General features: G+C 41.2%; 2 protein-coding genes across 2 annotated transcripts; both read right to left on the minus strand.

Moving 5' to 3' along the window:
- Nucleotides 1–1999: 1999 nt before the first annotated feature.
- LOC140070039 (olfactory receptor 5AR1-like) lies at nucleotides 2000–2953 on the minus strand. Its single transcript, XM_072116369.1, has one exon. The coding sequence runs from the start codon at nucleotides 2951–2953 to the stop codon at nucleotides 2000–2002; it is 954 nt and encodes a 317-aa protein (XP_071972470.1).
- An 8710-nt stretch (nucleotides 2954–11663) lies between these two features.
- Nucleotides 11664–12602, minus strand: LOC140070040 (olfactory receptor 2D3-like). The gene has a single exon (XM_072116370.1). It carries the CDS (start codon nucleotides 12600–12602, stop codon nucleotides 11664–11666), a length of 939 nt encoding a protein of 312 aa, XP_071972471.1.
- Between the last annotated feature and the right edge of the window lie 12128 nt (nucleotides 12603–24730).

Consider the following 24730-nt stretch of genomic DNA (forward strand, 5'->3'; position numbering starts at 1 on the left):
TGCCTGCCTGCTTTCTCTAGGCATTTGCATTACAATATAATTGGACCCTGACAAAATCCTCTGCTAAGTCCCAGGGGTTGGGCTTTGGTTTGGATGCATTTAAAAAAAACAACACATGACTTGTCTGTACTGCAGACTCCTCAGCTCTCGGCCCCCTCCATTGTGCTCCTGTACAGATCCTCCCTCCAGCTCCTTCAAAGAGCTCACTGCCTGGTGAAATGACATCAGTGGGGGAGGGAGGAGCTGTACAAGAGCACAAAGGTGGGGGCTGAGCACTGAGCATAGACAAGTCACATGTTTGTTTTATTTGTACTTAATAAACCATTAAAATGTAAATATCATTGCAATCTATAAAAAATGAAACCTTATCAAAGTCAGAATGCCAAAGAATGATAGAGTCATTAGTGTCAGAATAGGGGAAAAATGAAGAAAAATATTTTGCATATTACATTATATTTTTAAAGGGTTAACAATCTTCATAACATTTTGGGGTTTTACTATTATTAAGTCTCAAAGTCACTTGAAAGCTGAGCAGGTCCCTCAAAAGTCTGATTTTAAGTTTTTTAACAACGATATGAAAAATTACACCTAAAGTTTTAAACATCATATCATCCTACAAAAGTGAATGGATGTATAAAAAATATGCAATCATAAAGCAGACAATTTTTCCAAATTTTCTTCAAATATTCTTTTATTTCATAAGTAAATGCAAAACATATCACCCAAATTTTGTAACACGAATTGCAATGTGTCACATAACAAAAATATCTTGGAGCAAAAATCCAACCCAAGATGGTGGCGCCCACATGCATTTACGCTGGTGGCGGGTAAATTGTTAACACCCGGGATTGATGCCTGCACTGATCGCTGGTTTTAGCCTCAAAAGCCTTCATCATACATTCTCAATGCATTAAGACATACATGTACGTCCTAATGAGTTGAGGTAACTAAATTATAAAAAAAATAGGTGTAAGCCTGATTCTTGGGTTTGAATTATTTTATTCTGTTAACTGCATATTACTGCATTTAGTATTTTTTCCAATCCAAACCTTCTTAAGAATATATAATTCATTAAGAGAAAAACTTTGAAAGGATAATGTTACTGTTCTAACTTTTCAACCATAAAGAATGTTGCTTAAAAGAAATAATATACAGGCAGGCATGTAAATCGAAACTGTATATTTTATAATTGTTGATCCAGACAATTTTTTTTTCCCCAGTGACAATTGGAGTTTCAAATTTTTTTTACTGTATTTGGACCAAGGATTAGCAATAAAGCTTCATTACAGACACCTTACAGTTGATCATTGCAGTCTGGGACTATAGTAACATCCAGAGAGCATCACCAGAGGTCACGGGGTGCAGAGGGGTACATCTTTAACTAGGACTCGTCTGTAAGTCGGGTGTCCTTAAGTAGGGGACCGCCTGTACAAAAGGAGCTGTTAAATATATGACTTCCATACATGCCCAGTAAAACATTCTTAGGGCTCTTTATTGATTGTTTTTTTTCACTTTTCCACTGATCTGTTTTTCATGAAATTTTTTTTAGAACTTGTCCTTTTCTTTTCAAGCAAGACAATAGAATTTTATAAGTTTACAAAAAAACTGATGGTAGGTCCAATTTTTTACTGATGAGGCTTTAGATGGAGGCGTTTTAAAAAAAATTTATACTTTCATTTCTTTGAGGATATGAATTAAAAATGGAACAACAGAATCATAACAGATATGAAAAAAATGGGTGCAGAGACAAAACAGAGAAATAAACAAAAATAACACACAATAAACACCAACACAGAGGCCTGTGGGAATCCCCGCTAAGGCTTGTCTATACTGTGGGATGCGTGTGGTATTTTAGTGTTCAATTACATGAGTCTAAGCTTCAGTACAAAATATAGCTCATATGCTGAGGTTTCAAGAAAAGAAATTGTCTAAAAATAGAAAAAATTATAATTTAAAAAAAAATCTTTTCTGCAAATCTCAAAAGTGCCCCTTCAAACAACTATTTTTTGATCTTTGAATCCCTGTTTGAAGAATTGAGAATAGCATTTTTAACATCTTTGTTCCTCACACTGTATATTAAAGGATTCAACATTGGAGTCACTGTAGAATAGAGAATGGACACTACTTTGTCTGTTTCATTAGAGTAATGTGATTGGCTCTTTGAGTGTGGCCGTAGATACATGAAGGTAATAGTCCCAAAGTAGAGGGTGACAACAATAAGGTGCGATGCACATGTCGAGAAAGTTTTCTGTCTCCCTTTCGAAGTACGAATCTTAAGAATACTGGAGATTACATGGACATAAGAGATCACAGTCAAGAGGAAGGTACACAGGATACCAAATGTTCCAGTGATATATATAGCTAACTCCTCGGCAAAAGTGTCATCACAAGCTATACGTATGATAGGAGGTATCTCACAGAAGTAGTGGTTGATGTAGTGAGACCTGCAGAAGGAAAGTCGGAATGTGAGGTTGACCAGAAGTAAAGAGGTAAAGAAGCCTGAACTCCATGCTCCTGCCGATAAGTAATAACACAACTTCTTGTTCATTATTACACTATAATGCAATGGCCTGCAAATAGCCACATATCGATCATAGGCCATGACAGCAAGGACTATACATTCTGTAGCACCCGAGCCAAAGGAGATATAGATCTGTGTCACACATCCCGAAAAGGAAATACTTCTATCATTGGTTAAAGTGTTCATCAAGATCACAGGAACGACGGAGGAAGAAAGAGAGATGTCAATCATGGAGAGGTTGGTAAGAAAAAAATACATGGGACTGTGCAAGCTTGGATTAACCCTCACAACTATGGTTATAAGAAGATTTCCTGATATGGCAATAGCATACATGATCAAAAAGATGATGAAGAAGATGACTCGTAGGTGAGGATCAGTAGACAATCCAAGTAGGAAGAATCTATTGGACATAGTATGGTTTGCCTGTTCCATAACATCCAGATGGGTCCTAATAGATAAAACAACAAAATAATCAACACTAATATGAACTAAAAAGTCTAAAACACCTTTCTTAGGATGATGTGATGTAATAGACATATGTTCAACTATTTTGTAGGCCATAATTGTATAAGTATCAGTTCTAATGAATTTTTTTTAAGTGATATGAAATGTTTGATTCCTTTGCAAAGGATATAACTCAATAGGGCACATGTATCATAGTTTCAGCTAGCCAAATTGTCTAATTTTAGCGACTTTTGCCGTTTTTGCGCCATTTTTGCGACTTTTAACTCTGTTATTTTTCAAGTACGCCTTGTCTGCACCTTTGTGCAGTGTGCCTTTTGTATCTTTGTTTTCCAGAAGTTCTGTGCGACTTTTCACTTAGGTTTCCCCTTTTTTGCAACTTTTTGGGCGCAAATCTGCACCTGGTCCAGGGCAGGTGCAAAAGAAGGTTTTTTTTCATGGACCCGATTTTAACATGTAAATTGAAATTATTTCACATGCTTTAAATGTTTAACATTTTGCACCGTAACCTCTTTTGTAAAAATTCTTAAATTTTTGCATTTTCTTTTTATATTGGTTACTTCTATGGGTGAGGTCACACGTAGTGGTTTAATTGCGTTTTAATGCATTTTGAAACTAATTACAACAGCTGAGGAGAGGTGATTTGCCTTATTTCATAACGGTTAACATTTGTGTTTACAAAACACAATATAAATGCTTAGTTAATGGATGTGTTAACATTACATTTACTATGCGTTTGTAAATTCAAATGTTAAAAGTAATGAAATTGTAATTGTAATTAGTTTCAAAATGCATTAAAATGAAACATGTTAAATCCCAAATTAACAGTAGTGTTCACTCCTGCATATAACCCCCTCAAGTGGCTTATGTCCACGTGGATTTGAGACATTTGCAACAAAAAGTCTCAAAAAGAAGCCAAAATTTGCGCCTCCCAGGATAGAAAAAACTGAACATGTATCACAAGTAAAAAGACAGGATCAAACATAAGGTGCAAAAACTAGCTGCCAAAAGTTTCTAAAATTCACCTCAGAGAGACCAAACTATGATACATGTGCCCCTATGTTTTATCACAATTACAATAACATATAATGGTTTTAGGCAGGTGTTAAAGAAATGTGGAAAAGTGAGGAAGCTCTAAATATAGCAAGACATTGGGGCAGATTTACTTACCCGGGCCCTTCGCGATCCAGCGTCGCGTTCTCTGTGGTGGATTCGGGTCCAGCCGGGATTCACTAAGGTAGTTCCTCCGACGTCCACCAGGTGTCGCTGCTGCTCTGCAGTCCGCCGAGGCCCGCCGGAATGCACTGAAGTACACCGGCCTATTCCTGGTGAAGGTAAGCGCGAGTCCAGCGACACTTTTTTTTTAAAATGCGGCGGTTTTTCCGAATATGTCGGGTTTTCGTTTTGCCACGCCCCTCGATTTCTATCACAAGCATGTCGGCGCCGATGCGACATAATCTGATTGCGTGCGCCAAAATCATGGGGAAATTCAGGGAAAATCGTCACAAATCGGAAATATTCTTTTAACACGTCGGTAAATGCGAATTAGGCCCTCAGTAAATGACCCCCATTGTCCCAAACATCCAACTGATATCAATAAGACGTAAAATACTTCCCCGAGGTATTTGAAACAACCTCACTCTCAAGTTCCTTCAAAAACAGCCTGCACGTGCATTTAGAAATACTGATGCTGCATTGAAGGCTAAGGGAGGTTACACCAAACAATGTTTTTAGATAGAATTTACTTCTTATTACTAACTTTGATATGTTTTTTTTTTTAAAGTTCAGTTTTAAAAGCATTCTTAATGAGTAGCATTCTTCCAAACCTACCAAACGTTTTTTTTTTCAAAAATTACATAAATGTCTTAACTACTATATATTTGGTATTTGGTATTTTTCAGTATTTTTAGTATTTATTGTTTATGTTTAGTGAATATTGTACTTACCTTTATAAAATATGTGAAGTGATCTGTATAGGACAATAGTTCAAATGTCCAAAAATAAATGAGAAAAAAAATACCTTCTTAGATATGATGCAATTTATACTCTATACTAAATTTCTAGCTCACTTATACAGTAGGAAAATGGCCTACGGGACACATGGTACTGAAGTATGACAGGTAACAGAAGAAACACAAACGGCACCCCTAATGCAGCATGGTGAGAGATGGAGGCTAAAATCAGTAAGTGGAGCTGCTCGCCTGAAGACACCTTGTGTGTAATGAATAATATGTATGATGGCAGGACCCGATATTAAGTGGATAGCAGCGTTGCCGGCAAAACTGGTATGGTGTGGTGTTGGATAGATATACAACATGAGATTTAGGACAGAATGTTGGTAGAGCGGAGTTATTTATAAATTCTGTTAATTTTATTCATACATCAATGGACTGCACATTTAGGGGGTGGACCAACCTCTTCATCAGATCAGTACATTACACACTTGAGTAAGTTCTGATGTACGTTACAAAGTTGCAAGTAAGTATAGTTATAGCATCTGAGATCCGGGACTGGGATTCCAGAAACAGAGTGCTTGCCTAGATTGTATTTCATACTCTTGGTAAGTGTTCTGTTTCTGGAACCCGGAAACATCTAAACATCTATCTGGGTTCCTTCCTTGTCTGCAAAAATAGGAAGTCGTGTAATTGATGTCATTGGCTTCTGTCCTCTTTTTAAACTTGGACATGTGGACTTCTGGAAAAAAATAGTTTCGCAAAAACGTCCAACTTTAAAAGGAAGCCACTAGACGTAAAAACAGCTAAAACTAGCACTTGACCTGAGAATACAGCCACGCAAACATTGAACTAGGAAAAAACTGAAAACAAAGCCATTACACAAAATAGAGATCTAAGTTATCCACAAAGGCCACATAAAAAAACGACCACAAAAATGTTTGTGTGAAAGGAGGTTGATTTTCCTGATGTCCAAGGATATTAATCTTTCACTGTAACTTTGTGAGCATTATAAATCTGTTTAATTACTTACCTTCTTGTGGCATCTGCTATGATTTTATTGAAACCTTTTAATATAAATCTTTGACAAAACTGACGTTGTAATACATATTCACTATTAAAAAAATGTTTATTGAGGTTCCCACTAGTTCCAGTATTCTGATTGCTATGGTTGATTATTTTATTCTGGCCTATGTGCTGGAAAGGGACTTCTGTGACTCAAGAAATTACACAATTTGTAAATATGATAACAAATGCATTTGTATAAAAATGTCACCTGATGGAAATAAAATTTCAGCTTCAAAACAAAAGAGATATATTATTGTAAGACGGCTGGAAGACGAACAGGACAGCAAGTCCTAAGCTAAAACCCCCAAATCTGTCACCTGCCTATTGCCTCGGTGAGTCACAATGACCCGTGACAACTAGAAGACAGTCCCTCCTTTGGTCTCTGTGCACACACAGAACAGGACAAACAAACAAAATATACAATAAGGGGAAGTGGACAAACTAGGCCAGAAAATGCGGGAGCAAACAATAACAAAATCAAGATCCAAACGGTAGTCAGAGTTTCAAGCCAGAAGTCACGTACCACAAGAGAATAAAAAGTAATAAAATAGGGGATTGGCCTTGCCCCAAGTAAACAGGCAATCGCAGACACATTTGGGGAGATTTCTGAAAAGTGTCTGAGAGCAGATCTGTTCTAGTTTCCCATGGCAACCAATCAGAGTTCAGCTTTCCTTTTCCCATAGCTGTTTTTAAAATGAAAGCTAAGCTCTGAATGGTTGTCATGAGCAACTAGAAGAGTTCTGATCCCAGACATTTTTTGATAAATGAGGCCCATAGAGTTAACCCTTGCAGAGTGCAGAGACATATTGTGCGGCAGAAATAAGATCAGCTACTAGAGCCCATTTAAGACCAACAGAAAAACAGAATGATCTACAGGCGTGGATCGAGGAAGACAGTGAGGAGGACGTGACAATTATTTCAAAAATTGCCTACCTTTTCCTTCCACTGGTTTTGAAATCAACTTACATCAACAATCATGAAAATGTACTTGTTCTATAAGTTCCTGATATGTTTTCTTTTTTTTAAGATGTAGAATGAAAATACATGAACACGGTCAAGGTTTTTCTGTTTTTCTAAGATTAACTCATACCAAGTATTTATATATTGTACCCGAGGAAGGCTCATATTGTAAGCTGAAACGTGTCATTTTATTAAAAAAAATACGTGTCCATCAAAACACGTAGCACGTAAACCGTTCTGGTACTCCTCCAAATCATAGAAATGTCACTTGTCGTGGAGAAAAAACAAGCTCGGATTTAGTGATCACTCCTTTATAGACAGTTGTGCTCCCAATTGTATTGCCTGATATAGGAGCTGAAAATAATTTCTGAAATTCCCTTGTTGCTCATTAGACTCTACAGAGTTGTGTTTGTTTCTTCTGAATACTATGAATAGACCCCATTAATTATTCCTCTGGGGAGATTGGAAACGTTTACTTATTCTTTTTTAGCATCTTCAAAAATTACTGACATCTTATCTTTCCGCATTTTGTGTAAGGGATAGTCATCACGTAGGCTACCGTGTTACTTTATGGATTTGCAAAGGAATGCTGTAGTTTTTCATACAGGTCCCTTGATGCCTTTCTCATTTCTTTTAGAGAGATGTTAGTGTGTGTGGAAAAAGGAACAAAAAGAGTTAAAATAAAGTTTAAAAAAATAAAAATAAATTATTAATACATTAATACCCCAAAAATCTAATTTTCCCTAGTAGATAAAGTGTATAGAAAACTTTAATAGTAAGAAAACCCCCGTATATTGGATATTACCACATCCTCAGTGACCTTAGCTTAGTGGATATTAGCACGCGTTTCCGTCTCCTAGGGTGCGTGCGTGCCAACTATTTAGGATTTGAAGGGCCAGGGCACCGATAATTGGCGCTGGCTGGCTGCCTGCCAAGATAAATTCCTGCCCCTTCCTGTGTTCCTGTGCCGGATCTTTGTGCCTTATAGCCTTAGAGAAAGCTTTCCTGATGCCCTGTGCGATTATCCTGATTTTCTGTTGTGAAATCGATTCCATTCCTGACATCGCTCCTGTGCTGCCCGTCCTGACCTTCTGCTGTGTCCCCGACTCCGATTCCATGCTGCCTGTCCTGACCCTCTGCTTTTCCCTGACTCCGATCCTGTGCTGCCTGCCTTGACCTCCTGCCTGTTCCTCAGTTTGCCTGACAAATCTGTACTATGCCTTGGCTGCCACCGCAGACAAAGTTGTGCCTGTGGAATGACCTGGTGGTACCACACTGCAGCAAGTCCAACCTACTTTGCTGTGGGCTCTGGTGAAAACCGAGTACCACTTAGAATCCGGCCTCAGGTGTCGGCTTACGTCATTGTCCGCGATGATATCCACTACCTTTGATCCTGACACCTGAACTAGTTGTGAGTCCGGCTGATGGTCCATTACATGAACAGATGAGCCATCGCGTATTCTATATACACCTCTGTGACACTGATCCGATACTTAATATATGTGGACCAATAAAACACGTCAGGTGTCTAAGATATTGGTAACTTCTTTACAAATTAGTATTGGGACTGAAAATACATGTCTCAAAGGAGCAATGCACTAAAATACCTAGCTACTACTACTTTGGTTCCATGATTAACTTTGGAATCCACTTAGTAGGGAAATATTCGACCTAGTGAGATTATATGTGATCCCACCACTTTCTTGATATGTTTTGATGCATGTAGCGGACAAACTGTCTGTTTTACATTTAATTCACAGCTATGGGGCTCATTTACTAAGGGTCCAAACACCGCACTTTCGTCAGGTTTTGACATTATTTCTGTTTTGTGCCAAATTGCCCCAGGTTTTTGGAGCATGCGATCGGATTTTGGCGCATCGGCGCCATTTTGCAAGCAACAGAAATGGGGGGGGGGGGAGGTGGCCGTCAGACAACCTGACGGATTTGGACAAAGGAAATGTGTTGCACGATCAGCACTTACATGCACCAGGAAGAAGAAGGTGAACTCCGGCGGACCACAGTGGAGAAGCGACGGATGCAGGAACTTGGGCGCACGATGTTAGTGAATCGCGGCAGACCAAAATCCTCGTCAGACAACGCACCGCTGGATCACGACACGACCCGGTAAGTAAATCTGCCCCTATGTGTATGAGTGCCCTAAACATTTTAACTTTTTGTAAATTAAAGTTATATTTTAATATCCCACACTTCTCCCTAAGCCATTTAGTTCTATGTGAGGGATAAATACCAGATACGTTTACAGTGGTGTTGCTATATATGGCACATTTTTCCAGTTTTTTTCCATTATATTCTGAACATTCAATTAGAGGCAAACGGAAGAGAATTACTGGATTGGCTTTTATTCCACATCATGTTGTAAGATATCTTGAAAGTTGGGTGTTGATATGAGGGAGCGGCCTTTTATAAGGTAACACTGGAGCAGGGGTATCGTTTTCCTTTTTCCAAACTAGAATATTCTTGTGCATATCTTGTTTATTTTCTTACCGACTTTTTTTCCATGGGACAACTTTGAAGTACACTCAAGACTTTAGTCTTTAATTATATTAATTGCAATTATTATACATTACAAATACTGTAATAATAAGCTTGTACATTTTTGTAACTTCACAGTTTCTAATGGGGATTTTTGGTGGCAAAAGTTTTCTTTCTTACTTTAAAACCTTTTACTTCAAACATTTTTAGATTTTTTAAAATTTCCACTTGATTTCAATTTGACATGTTCCAATCACTCATGTCATATATTGTAATGCATTGCAAGTCTCCTGTTTTCAGTGTATGTTAATTAAGAAATTTACTGATGAGCAACATAAATACATAAAGGAAAAATGTGTCAAACCAACGTGTCACCAATGTGTCACCAACCCTTTTCCACACACTGAAGGGCCAGCAGAAACAGTCTCTTCTCTCTGCCTAATTCTACTTATTGGCTACTAAATGAAGGACATACCAATGAGTGCCCACCCACAAACCCCACCGGTAACAGGAAGGGGGTGGGAGTGGTTGCTCAGTTAGTAGTTCGGATGAAATCGGCTTTGGGCAGACATTTCTGTCTGCTGCTGATAATGGGAAAATGGAGATGAAGGGGTAGAGCTGAAAGTGTAAGAGAGAATTCACCAAGTGATTTCCACAGAAACAAAAGGACCTGAGTATATTGGGTGGCAGAATAAACTTAGTCCTTTTAACCATATTTTGGGGGAATTTTTACAAGGAGCATTGGATTATTCTAGGAAAAGCATGTAATAGCTTTTGGTTTGGCCTAGATTCTCCCTAACTTAAAGGGAGGGAAAAGACTCAAGCATTATTGGGAAAGCCAGTATTATATAATTACAGCCTCTGTCCAGCCTCCCACTCAGCCTCAAACTTAGCCTCCTTTGGTCAGCCTCCCATTTAAGGTCCCCAGCAGTAAAATCTATATGTAACTGGACTGTACAAGTACCTGTATGTAAAAGAGTTGTTGTGACACCTTGTCTACCTGTTGTCTGGTCCATATGCACCTCATCATCTTTAAGGCCCACCTTGCCGGACATCATTATCAGGGTGTAGACCTGGGGGAACTAAAGGTCCATACCGTTGACTGCCACAAACATTGGTGCTGCCCACTTAACACCTCTACAGCGACCCCCAGAAGAGCGAGAGATTACAAAGAAGCACCAGAGAGAAGTCAGTTCCTGTGGAAGTCCTCGTGTCCGCCTGAGACTGTGACAAGTCATGGAATAAGGCTGTGGTGCACCACAAGGCCCATCCTTCTTCAGGTAACAGCACCCCTGTCATGTGAACTGGAAGCCCCAGAGAAGCACATATGGCAATCATACAGATATCACTTCCTCAGTTTGAAGGAAGCACAGTGATAATATTAAGCAGCACAGAAAATTATAAAAGGTTGCAGATGTCAAAGTATGGTGAGAGGACATATCTAAGATGTTCTTATTTCAGAAAAGATAACAAAAACTATTAAAAAAAATATGGTTTTCATTAAAGCTTTACTGCAACTGTACTGCATTTGAATGTAGCTCAGCCATTACTGAGAGCGTTTAACGCGCTCGAAACGCGTAGGCTAAAATTTGTAGTCTACAGTATGGACGCAGTGTCTCGGTCTATGTGATTCTGTACTGTACATTTTGGAGTCAATAAAACTCAAACCACACGCACTGGATCTTTTTTTTTTTTTTTTTTGGATTTACTGCATTTGAATGTCTTCTTCCTGTTCCACAGTACATTGTACGAAATATTAAATGGTACTTTTATGATTTGCCTGGTTGCCTCCTAAATCTCTGTGAATAAGAAATAACACAATTCTGGCTTTTGGAGTGCAATGTGGTATGAAGACCTTCAAATAACTTTCATGTTTGGGCGTCGTAGTATCTTCATCCATATCTAGGTACATTGAGGGAGATTTATCAGAAGGTAAAACTGTTCTAGTTGCCCATGGAAACCAATCGGAGCTCAGCTATAATTTTATAATCAGCTGTGGGAAAATGAAAGCTGAGCTATGATTGGTTGCAATGAGCAACTAGAACAGTTCTGCTCTCAGACACTTCTGATGAATGTCCACCATGGTGAGTAAAGCTGATGTCTATTACAATGGCATAAAATCGCTGAAGGTTGGAAGTTTTGCAACTCGGTCGTAATAAGTCAATCCATAAAATATATGTTACCCAAAGACTCCCATTGATAAATTACTAATGATTCATCTTCAGATTAATGAGGGTATTTTTAACATCTTGGTTCCTCATGCTATAAATAAAAGGGTTCAACATTGGAGTTACTGCCGTGTACAGAACAGAAACCACACTGTCCACTTCTTTAGTACAATGTAAATATTTATTGGAGTGGGGCCGTAGATACATGAACATAATAGTCCCATAGTAGAGCGAGACAACAGTGAGGTGGGAGGTACATGTAGAGAAGGATTTCTGCCTCCCTTGTGAAGTTATAATCTTCAGTATACTAGATATAATGTAGATATATGATATTAGGGTCAAGAAAAAGGTGGACATAACAATAATCCCTCCGGTGATGTATATAGATAATTCATTACGAAAGGTATCTCCACAAGACATTCGTATAAAAGCAGGTACCTCACAAAAGTAGTGGTTGATGCTGAGACAATTACAAAATGGGAGTTGAAATGTGAGCGTAACCTGTGTAATGGAGTTAATGAGGCCAACACTCCATGATCCCACCGCTAGGTATAAACAAAAAGTCTTGCTCATAATGCTGTTATAATGCAATGGTTTACATATAGCAGCATATCTATCATAGGCCATGACTGCAAGTATGATACATTCTGTTCCACCCAACGTTAAGGCAACATACATTTGCATTGCACATCCCAACAGGGAAATACTTCTGTCTTTGGTCAAGGTGTTCATTAGAAGGACAGGAACAACAGAGGAAGAGAAGCAGATATCAATGATAGAGAGGTTGGTCAGAAAGAAGTACATAGGACTGTGTAGGGTTGGGGTGCTCCTTACCAAAACAATAAGCAAAAGATTCCCTGATATGGTGATTACGTACATGATCAGAAACATGACAAAGAAAATAAGTTGTAGGTGAGGAACAGTAGATAAGCCTAGTAAGATGAACCTTTTTGAAGAAGTTTGGTTTGCCTGGTCCATTACATTCGTATGGTTCCTAATAAACATTTTCAACATAATGTTTTAGACGTTACAGAACCATCATCAGCAAAAACAAACTCTAAAGCCTAATATTTCAGGGTGCTTATCTTTTTGGAATTATTTTAGGTCAAGAGATACACATTAGAAGGGTCTATGCTAAGATATTTCATCTTGATACAATGGGCCATATTTACATACCCGGTCACCAGAGTTCATCGAAAGTGCATTGTCCGTCTGTAATGTAGCGTGCCGCAATTGACCAAGATTGTGCGCCCGAAGTCATGAATGTGTCACTTCCCCGCTCAGGTTCGACAGAGTTCACCTTCTTCTTCCTGGTGCATGTAAGTGCTTGGGTTTGCGACACAATTTGAAAGTTAAATCCCACGCTCAGTTCGAATCAGTTGGACTGTCTGACAGCACGCCCCCTAATTTGTGTCGCATGGATGCCTGCACAGCTGCATTACAAAAAGGGTTGTGTGCTCCACAATCCCAGTTCACACAATTCTTAAATATCTGTGCAAGCGTTTTAGACCCGAAAACAGTGCACAGTCCGACAAAAGTGCACAGCGACTCTTAGTAAATGAGCCCCGATATCTTCACTAAAGTGCTTGCAGGTAACTACCTTGTGGTCAAATATTCCATGTTTTTCCATCTTTAGGGTTACAAACCAAACCTGAAAAGATAACTTATGAAATGATGTTGCCCACCTCATTTACAAACCCTTAATTTAGTTAATCTTTTTAAAAAGATTGAAATATGCAAAGAAACAGTTGCTGCTTTGTCCACCTTTAATTATTAATGCTAGGATTAGCTTTGTCTTACCTTGGAACAATGTAAAATAAGACAAAGCTCTGTAAAAATAAAAATTTCCTTTTATAGATCTTGTCGTTAATCAGGACTCAGTCCCAGCAGTATATGCATGAATACCTGAAGTCAATTATACAAAAGAATAAAATAAATACCCATTAGTAATTAAGTAATAAATAAATAATATTATTAATAGTGCAATGTGCAACTTGGTGCAATAGATCATAAAAGGCAGCTGTCATTCAGAAGCAACACTGAGTGAGTCATTTTGAGTTCAATTTGTGTTCAGCAATAATTTGAGTGATGGACGTCTAAACCAATCAGCTGCTAGGGGCAGCGTTCAGCAGGACTAGGTTATCATACAGAAAAGAGGTGAGCGGAGAAGGGAGTGAGGTGACAGAAATCAGAGAAGAGCAGAAACTGCCCATAGTGTCTTTCCTGTCCTGTGCTCTCCTACTGCTGTAGCCTGCATAATTATTCTGGTGATGTACCTTACTGGCTGCCTAACCAACTCTACCTATCTGAAAAAGAGGTAAGTGTACAATAGTGTGTGCATACAGCATGTGCTAGAAATGTATGTCTGTGTGTATGTAGAACATGTGTCACTAATATGTGTATGTCTATGTGTATGCAGAGCATGTGTTTGCAATGTGTGTGTTCAGGGCTGGATTATGATTGATGCTATAAGAACACCAGCGCCGATTCAGTATTTTTTTGGGGGGGGAATGGGGGTCTGGGAGAATTGCCGGTCTGGGACTCCAACCAAGGGCAGACTGGGAATTTAAAGTGGCCCTGGAAAAAAATGTAAAAGTGGAACCATTCTGTGGGCGGGTTAAACCAAGTAGGTGTGATCATGTGATGGGGGTGGAGCTACAAACTGTTGAAAGATGGTCTTAATCAATTTGTACAGCGCAGAGAAAGAGACTCCTACTGCCTCCCTTATACAGGAATATTGCTTCTTTTTTTAAAAGAACACAACTTAATACTGCCTTATATATACAAAAAAACTACTACAATACCTTCTGCGTTAAACAAGAATGTAACTAAAATAAAATGCCCCCTATGTACAAGAATAAAACTACTATAATACTGCCCCCTATGTGCAACAATTTAACTGCTATAATACTGCCCCCTATGTACAAGAATATAACTACTATAATACTGCCCCCTTTGTACAAGAATATAACTAATACAATACTGCCCACTATGTACAAGAATATAATTACTATAATACTGCCCCTATGTACAAGAATATAACTACTATAATACTGCCCCCCCATGTACAAGACTATAACTACTATAATATTGCTCCCTATGTAGAACAATATAACTACTATAATACTGCCCCCTATGTACAGAAATATAACTAGTATAATACTGCCCCCTACATTCAGGAATATAACTACTATAATACTGCCCCCTATGTAAAGAATAAAACTTCTAAAATACTGCCCCCTATGTACAGGAATATAACTAGTATAAGACTGCCCCCTATATACAAGAATGTAACTACTATAATACTGCCCCCTATGTACAAGAATATAACTGCTATAATACTGCCCCCTATGTACAAGAATATAACTGCTATAATACTGCCCCCTTTGTACAATAATATAACTAATACAATACTGCCCACTATGTACAAGAATATAACTACTATAATACTGCCCCCTATGTACAAGAATAAAACTACTATAATACTGCCCCCTATGTACAAGAATATAACTACTATAATACTGCCCCCTATGTACAAAAATATAACTAGTATAATACTGCCCCCTACATTCAGGAATATAACTACTATAATACTGCCCCCTATGTAAAGAATAAAACTACTATAATACCGCCCCCTATGTACAGGAATATAACTAGTATAATACTGCCCCCAATATACAGGAATATAACTACTATATATTGCCAGCCAGCCCCCAAGTATATAGCCAGAAAGCCCCCTCCCCCCTGTATATTGGCAGCCACCCCCCCTGTATATAGCAAGACAGACTCCCCAGTATACAGCCAGCTCCCCTGTGTATAAACAGCCAGCCCTCCTGTGTATAACCAGCCAGCCCCCCGTATATAGCCAGCCAGCCCCCCCTGTGTATAACCAGCCAGTCCCCCTGTATATAGCCAGCCAGCCCCCCCCCTGTGTATAGCCCCTGTGTATAACCATCCAGTGCCCCTGTGTATAGCCAGCCAGTCCCCCCCCTGTGTATAGCCAGCCCCCCTGTGTATAGAGAGCCAGCCCCCCCAGTTTACAGCCAACTAGTCCCCACAGTATACAGCCAGCCCCACAGTATATTGCCAGACAGCCCCACCAGTGTACAGCCACCCCCACTGTATATAATCAAATAACCCCCCCAGTACACAGCCTTCCCCCTGTATATAGCTAAGCAGCCCTCCAGTATACAGCCTGCCCCCCTGTATATAGCAAAACAGCCCCTCCAGTATACAGCCAGCCCCCGGTATATATCCATAAAACCCCCTCCACCAGCAGTATATGGCCAGCCAGCCCCAGTTTATAGCCAGCCCCTCCCCAGCAAATAGCCAGCTTGTGCTCCTCCCAGTATACAGCCAGCCAGCCTCCCTCACTATATACAGCTAGTCAGCCCCCATGTAGTATACAGCCATTCTGCCCCTATGTAATATACAGCCAGCCAGCCCCCATCTAGAATACAGCCAGCCAACCCCATGTAGTATATAGCCATCCAACCCCCATGTAGTATACAGCCAACCAACCAGCCCCCATGTAGTATACAGCCAGCCTGCCCCCAAGTAGTATACAACCAGCCTGCCCCATGTCGTATACAGTGAGCCAGCCAACCCCCATGTAGTATAAAGCCAGCCTGCCCCATGTAGTATACAGCCAGCCAGCCCCCATATAGTATACAGCATGCCAGCCACCATGTAGCATACAGACATCCCCCATGTAGTATACAGCCAGCCAGCCCTTAAGTAGTATACAGCCAGCCCCCAAGTAGTATACTGCCAGCCCCCAAGTAGTATACAGCCAGCGCCATGTAGTATACAGCCTACCAGCCCCCATGTAGTATACAGCCAGCCAGCTCCCATGTAGTATACAGCCTGCCAGCCTCATGTAGTATATATCCAGCCCCCATGTAGTATACAGCCAGCCAGCCCGCCCCCATGTAGTATACAGCCTGCCCCCATGTAGTATACAGCCTGCCAGCTCCCATGTAGTATACAGCCAGCCATCCCCCATGTAGTATACAGCCTGCCCCCATATAGTATACAGCCAGCCATCCCCCATGTAGTATACAGCCAGCCAGCCCCCATGTAGTTTACAGCCTGCCAGCCCCATGTAGTATATATCCAGCCCCCATGTAGTATACAACCAGCCAGCCCGCCCCCATGTAGTATACAGCCTGCCCCCCATGTAGTATACAGCCTGCCAGCTCCCATGTAGTATACAGCCAGCCATCCCCCATGTAGTATACAGCCTGCCCCCATATAGTATACAGCCAGCCCACATGTAGTATACAGCCAGCCAGCCCCCATGTAGTTTACAGCCTGCCAGCCCCCATATAGTATACAGCCTGCCAGCTCCCATGTAGTATACAGCCAGCCCCCATGTAGTATACAGCCTGCCCCCATGTAGTATAAAGCCAGCATGCCAGCCCCCATGTAGTATACAGCTTGCCAGCCCCCATGTAGTATACAGCCTGCCAGCCCCCATGTAGTATACAGCCAGCCCCCATGTAGTATACAGCCAGCCCCCATATAGTATACAGCCTGCCAGCCCCCATGTAGTATACAGCCAGCCCCCATATAGTATACAGCCTGCCAGCCCCTATGTAGTATACAGCTTGCCGCCATGTGGTATACAGCCTGCCATCTCCCATGTAGTTTACAGTCTGCCAGCCCCCATGTAGTATACAGACTGCCAGCCCCCATGTAGTATACAGCCAGCCCCCAAGTAGTATACAGCCAGCTTGCCATCCCCCATGTAGAATACAGCCAGCCTGCCATCCCCCATGTAGTATACAGCTTGCCAGCCTCCTTGTAGTATACAGCCTTCCAGCCCCCATGTAGTATACAGCCAGCCCCATGTAGTATACAGCCAGCCCCCATGTAGTATACATCCTGCCAGCCCCCATGTAGCATACAGCCTGCCAGACCCCATGTAGTACACAGCCTGCCAGACCCCATGTAGTATACAGCCTGCCAGCCCCCATGTAGTATACAGCCAGCTAGCCCCCATGTAGTATACAGCCAGCCAGCCCCCATGTAGTATACAGCCAGCCAGCTCCCATGTAGTATACAGCCTGCCAGCCCCCATGTAGTATACAGCCAGCCCCCATGTAGTATACAGCCTGCCAGACCCCATGTAGTATACAGCCTGCCAGCCCCCATGTAATATAAAGCCGGCCAGCCCCCCTGTAGTATACAGCCAGCCCCCATGTAGTATACAGCCTGCCAGCCCCCATGTAGTATACAGCCAGCCCCCATATAGTATACAGCCTGCCAGCCCCTATGTAGTATACAGCTTGCCGCCATGTGGTATACAGCCTGCCATCCCCCATGTAGTTTACAGTCTGCCAGCCCCCATGTAGTATACAGACTGCCAGCCCCCATGTAGTATACAGCCAGCCCCCAAGTAGTATACAGCCAGCTTGCCATCCCCCATGTAGAATACAGCCAGCCTGCCATCCCCCATGTAGTATACAGCCTGCCAGCCCCCATGTAGTATACAGCCAGCTAGCCCCCATGTAGTATACAGCCAGCCAGCCCCCATGTAGTATACAGCCAGCCAGCTCCCATGTAGTATACAGCCTGCCAGCCCCCATGTAGTATACAGCCAGCCCCCATGTAGTATACAGCCTGCCAGACCCCATGTAGTATACAGCCTGCCAGCCCCCATGTAATATAAAGCCGGCCAGCCCCCCTGTAGTATACAGCCAGCCCCCATGTAGTATACAGCCTGCCAGCCCCCATGTAGTATACAGCCTGCCAGCCCCCATGTAGTATACAGCCTGCCCCGAAACGGAGCTATCACCGCGGAACGGAGTGGATGAAGTACTGGAGCTCCGGGGGATCAACTGAAAGTTGAGTTCATGGTTTGTTGTTTTCTGACCGGCCCCTCCAGCCCCAGACCGTCCCACACTGGCCCCAGACTGAGCGGCCCACCAGGAAAAATCCTGGTGGGTCATATGGCCAGTCTGCCCCTGACTCCAACAGATCCAATGACAATCCAGTACTGGGTTCAGATTTTAATAACTAGCATATGCATTTATAAGAACAGTGGGGTGCAGCCTCTTAAAGAAGCATGAGCTTAGTGATGTCTATCCCTGCCTAATGAATTACTAAGGGGCCCTACCTAATGAATTACTAAAGTGAGCCTTGCCTAATGAAATACTAAGGTGGACTGTACCTAAGGAATTACCAATGGGGAACCCCATCTAGTGAATAACTAAGTGTATATGATATATATGGGGTATATATAATATATGGGGGGGGTCATAGTGTGGTCAGTTGTGGTGTGAGGGTAATGTATGATATATGTGGGGGCAGATTATGGTCAGTTGTCGTGTTTGGGGGATATATGATATTTGTTTGGGCACAGGGTCGCAGTTGGAGTTTGAGGGGTATATATGATATATGTGGAGGCACAGTGTGGTCAGTTGTGGTGTGAGGGGTATATACAGTATGATATACACTCACCGGCCACTTTATTAGGTACACCTGTCCAACTGCTCGTTAACACTTAATTTCTAATCAGCCAATCACGTGGCGGCAACTCAGTGCATTTAGGCATGTAGGCATGGTCAAGACAATCTCCTGCAGTTCAAACCGAGCATCAGTATGGGGAAGAAAGGTGATTTGAGTGCCTTTGAACGTGGCATTGTTGTTGGTGCCAGAAGGGCTGGTCTGAGTATTTCAGAAACTGCTGATCTACTGGGATTTTCACGCACAACCATCTCTGGGGTTTACAGAGAATGGTCCGAAAAAGAAAAAACATCCAGTGAGCGGCAGTTCTGTGGGCGGAAATGCCTTGTTGATGCCAGAGGTCAGAGGAGAATGGGCAGACTGGTTTGAGCTGATAGAAAGGCAACAGTGACTGAAATCGCCACCCGTTACAACCAAGGTAGGCAGAAGAGCATCTCTGAACGCACAGTACGTCGAACTTTGAGGCAGATGGGCTACAGCAGCAGAAGACCACATCGGGTGCCACTCCTTTCAGCTAAGAACAGGAAACTGAGGCTACAATTTGCACAAGCTCATCGAAATTGGACAGTAGAAGATTGGAAAAACGTTGCCTGGTCTGATGAGTCTCGTTTTTTGCTGCAACATTCGGATGGTAGGGTCAGAATTTTGGCGTCAACAACATGAAAGCATGGATCCATCCTGCCTTGTGTCAACGGTTCAGGATGGTGGTGGTGGTGTCATGGTGTGGGGAATATTTTCTTGGCACTCTTTGGGCCCCTTGGTACCAATTGAGCATCGTTGCAATGCCACAGCCTACCTGAGTATTGTTGCTGACCATGTCCATCCCTTTATGACCACAATGTACCCAACATCTGATGGCTACTTTCAGCAGGATAATGCGCCATGTCATAAAGCTGGAATCATCTCAGACTGGTTTCTTGAACATGACAATGAGTTCACTGTATTCAAATGACCTCCACAGTCACCAGATCTCAATCCCATAGAGCATCTTTGGGATGTGGTGGAACGGGAGATTCGCATCATGGATGTGCAGCCGACAAATCTGCGGCAACTGTGTGATGCCATCATGTCAATATGGACCAAAATCTCTGAGGAATGCTTCCAGCACCTTGTTGAATCTATGCCATGAAGAATTGAGGCAGTTCTGAAGGCAAAAGGGGGTCCAACCCGTTACTAGCATGGTGTACCTAATAAAGTGGCCGGTGAGTGTATATGGAGGCGCAGTGTAGTTAGTTCTTGTGTGAGCGGTATATATGATATATGTGAGGGCACATGGTAGTTATTTGTGGTTTCAGTTCTAAATATGATATGTGTGGTGGCACAATGTGGTCAGTTGTGGTGTGAGGGATATATTGGATTTATGCAGGGGCACAGTGCAGTTAGTTGTGGTGTGAGGGGTGCATATGATATATGAGAGGTACAGTGTGGTCATTTACGGTGTGGGGGGTATTTATGATATACATGGGAAGTATACAACCATGTCAGTCATTGCAGATCTATGGCACAGAGCCCTCTGGGTAGGCGCACAGACCCTTTCCCTATCACCGAGTTGACCAGACAGAACTCATTGTAACCTCCTGCACTCTCAACCACAACACTTAAGTTTCTTGAGACCGTAAGATGGGAGAGTAGGTGTGGACAGGGTTGGTTACCTACTGGTTACCTACATGATTCTTCCTGTCATCCTAGATGGATGATAATCCAAATTTCCCTTCCTTTTTCAACGTATTGGCATCTTAAATGTGCTTATGTGGTTTAAAACTGAGGAAGAGTAGTTAAACATAAGCTACTGCTTAAATTGCCATGGTTTCACTTTTCTGATAAATAAGAAGTTTTTGTTTGTAAGTCAGGAACCCAGTGTCTAGGGACTTATGCCCATGAGTAAGTCTGATGCACTTTACTTGCATCAAACTCACATCATAAGCTTGCCTGAATGTGTGGCTCCAATGATCAAAGACCGGAACTATACTCAGCATGTCAATTCAGTTCCAGTCTCTGAGGGTTCGGGCTTAAACAGTATAAGTACTGTATACACTCGAGTAGAAGCTGAACCGAGTATAAGCCGAGGTACCTAATTTCAACACAAAAAAATTGGGAAAACCTATTGACTCGAGTATAAGCCAAGGGTTGGAAATGCATTCGTCACAGTCCCCCCCAGTATACACCCTTCCAGCCCCTGTAGTATATAGCCTTCCAGCACCTGTAGTATATAGCCTGCCAGCCTGATAGTATATAGCCAGTTCCGCTGTAGTAAAACATAAATAATAACACTGTACTCACCTTTCCAATGCCCCGAGGAGATCCTCTTCTTTCTTTGGATATTCTTTGGGTCCTTCGGTCTTCTTCTGCTCCTCTTTGGGTCTTTTGGCTATCTTCACACTCGGCCAGTACACACAATGACATCAGCCGCTTGCCAACGTCATTATTTGTGAGTCACAGGCATCGCTAGAGGTCCCGAAGAGGAGCCAAAGAGGAGCAATAGAGGAGCAGAAGGACCCGAAGAGGACCTGAAGGACCCGAAGAGGCACTGAAGTATCAGAAGCAAGAAGAGGACCTATTGGGGGGGTCTCGGAAAGGTGAGTACAGTGTTCATTTTTTATAGACCCGATTATAAGACGAGTTAGGGTTTTTCAGTGCAATTTTTGTCCAGGTATCTGGACAGCTTGGTGGTTAATTTTCAGACACAAACACTTTTCATTTTCCAATGCTATTACTTATTATACTGTATCTGATCCCTGCTATGTTATTTGACTATCCGCTTGCTCCATGATTCTGTACCGTAATACAAATGTGTACATATCATAGTATATATATATATCTTAGTAGTGTAGAAAAGAAAGGAAGACAACAATACATTTCAAAGATTGATAGAGATAGCCTCATAATAGGAAAAAAAAATCCTAGCATTGTTTTTAATTGATCAGATGATCAAAAGATTACCAACCACAATTCAAGTTCAACAGGGTGCTTTCATTGCTGTGTTTCTGCAAAACTGTGATACCAGGTTGTTAAATATTATTGATGAACAATATTATAATTTGGGTGTGAAAATGTACTCAAGAGTTGATCAAGCACAACAAGGTCAATGAGATACAAATGTGAGGATTAAAATACAAATGGTGAGTAAGTGTGTAATAATCATGAGTGTAAGATCAGGACCATATATGGCCAGTACTTGAGTTGTATGGACATTCTTGACATATAGCTAAAAAACCTATGGAAGGAAGCAACCTTCCCCCAACCACATCCATATGGCTTTACTATATAATGGTCTCTGTGTTAGCTGGTCATAAAGGAATGTTACCATATATGGTTATGGACAAGGCCAATGGAGGAGTTTGGCTCACAATGTAACTCTATAGGAGTGTACTCTTTATAAGTGACTCTGTCCAAGGGGGAGGGGTACATTGAGCATATCACACACACCAAGCTCGCTCTCACACGCTGACATATGGAGGAAATTTAAGGACACAAGATGGAGATGAAGCTGGAGGAAGAAAGACCAACACAAGATGATGAAACCTTCACCAGAACATAATTTCATGGACTGACTGACTTTATCACACGACTAATAATCTGCACAAGTTTTCTGTATTCTGCAACCTGGACGACGACAATAAACGCAACTTTTTATAATAATTATCCTGAGTCCTTCTATTTTTAGAAGAACGTATTAAAGGACACGGGAAAGATATAATATTCAATAAGATAATTTATTACATTTGGCGAGCCAGCCTACGACTTTGTTTTTTTAATTTTTTATATTCTCCTAACACTTGCAAAGGGGGGAATTCCAATTGACTCTCATGTTGGTGCAAGTGTCAGAGAAAATCAACAAAGAGGAATCTAGAAGAGTGATGCACGTGATCTTTCCCAGACGCACTACAGACGGCGACCTGAGGAGGACAATAGGGGTCAGGATTCCAAGGGTGTAAGTATGGAAATCATTGATTCTTTTACTAAGAAATGTAACTTAGAGTTTAAGTTTGTGCCTAGTGATCAGTCAGATCTAGAAATTGTTTGGTTAAGTTTATATGATGAATGCGGAAAGGAGAATAAAAAGATAGAAAGTAAACGTGTTTCTGTCAGTAAAGACAAAGAGAAATTGAGAAACATTCTGCAGATGGTAAAAGTCTATCATCAGGTTGTGCTAGACAGATCCATAGTCAGGAGCACTAGTTCTACTCTTAATACAGATAATGTGATCTGTGAGGAGATGGATAGTGCAGGTAATACATGTAATGATGTAAGCAGAATGACCAGGGACAGGTCTGTGTTCTCTCTGCTGGAGGTGACTCTGTGTCTACAAACATGGAAGGGTCTTTTCAGAGACAGATATTGGAGATTAAAGAATCCAGTTTAAAGTTAAAAATGCAGAAGCAATTATTAAATCTGAGCAGAGAGGTTCCCACATATGATGAAAAAATCCATGTGTGCAGGAATCATGAAATCTTTGAGAGTTTTGTGGAAAAATTTGATTTATCCAATGAACAGAAAAATCAGTTGTTTAAAATTTGGCTTCCTCTAAAGTTTTCTAGACGATTAGAATCAGAAGATTTACTTGATGACGAGTCTAGGGAGTGGTCACATGACAGTGATGTAGACAGATTGAAGAAGTTACTCTGGTGCACTACAAGTGACAGCATGCCTTCATACGAAATTTTACACGAAATGAAAATTGGTAGAAAGGAATGTACCTTCTCATTCCTGTCAATGTTTGAGAGAACGTGTAAAGCAATTGGAATTTGTAATCCTCGCTCAATAGTGAGAGAATTTATTAAGAAATTTACATTCCTTAATGCTTCTGCACTTGTATTTGCTTCAGATCAATCTTCTTTATTAGATGCTACAAAATGTTTAGATAATATTAGAAAGTATCAGAGAAAGAACAAATCACAGGATCAGAGAGAGAGTATAGAGAGAATAGAGGCAGATGGTTATAGAAAGTCATATAAGAGAAACCTGCCTGAGCGAACACAAGAAGTATATACTCCAAGGAGAAAGTGGGACAAAGTCTATGAGGAACATAGAAGAGAAACACAAGAAATATATACTCCAAGGAGAAAGTGGGACAAAATCTATGAGGAGCTTAGAAATCTGCATGTAGCAAGGAAACCTTACAACATGATTACACAATCTGCTCCACCGAGTAATTCCCTGTTACCTGTTGTAAGTAAAGAAGTTATTCAGTGTGAACATTCAAATTGTAAAGACAATGTAATCAGAGAAGAGAAAGGGCCAGATGTACTGGATAGATCATTAGACATAGCCAAGGCTTTGGTAAACAAAGCTAAAGATATTCAGGAGAAGGAAGTCCCCACATGTGACGTCTCCTCAGCCATTGAGAGCAAATTAGACAAAATGCAGTATTGTGAATTCATGAATGAATCCACCAAATCCATGTATCATAGGAAGGACACATTGATGAGGATACTCAATGATATTCTAGAGGGAAAGATTTTTAGACATGGGTTAGGTATTGGCTGAGAATATACCCCTGTATACTACTGACTACTATTGGTGTAATGACTACGGCTTGTTAATGGATATGGTTTTAACATAAGAGGTTTGATAGAACAAAACATATAGTTCTGGGATTTATGTGACAATAACCTTATCAGTGTATTGTGCACATT

The sequence above is a fragment of the Engystomops pustulosus genome, chromosome 7, assembly GCF_040894005.1.
Source record: "Engystomops pustulosus chromosome 7, aEngPut4.maternal, whole genome shotgun sequence".
NCBI lineage: Eukaryota > Metazoa > Chordata > Amphibia > Anura > Leptodactylidae > Engystomops > Engystomops pustulosus.

Bases quoted from the DNA above. Each gene is read 5' to 3' on its own strand.
- LOC140070039 (XM_072116369.1), bottom strand. From the start codon at position 2,953: ATGGAACAGGCAAACCATACTATGTCCAATAGATTCTTCCTACTTGGA.
- LOC140070040 (XM_072116370.1), bottom strand. From the start codon at position 12,602: ATGGACCAGGCAAACCAAACTTCTTCAAAAAGGTTCATCTTACTAGGC.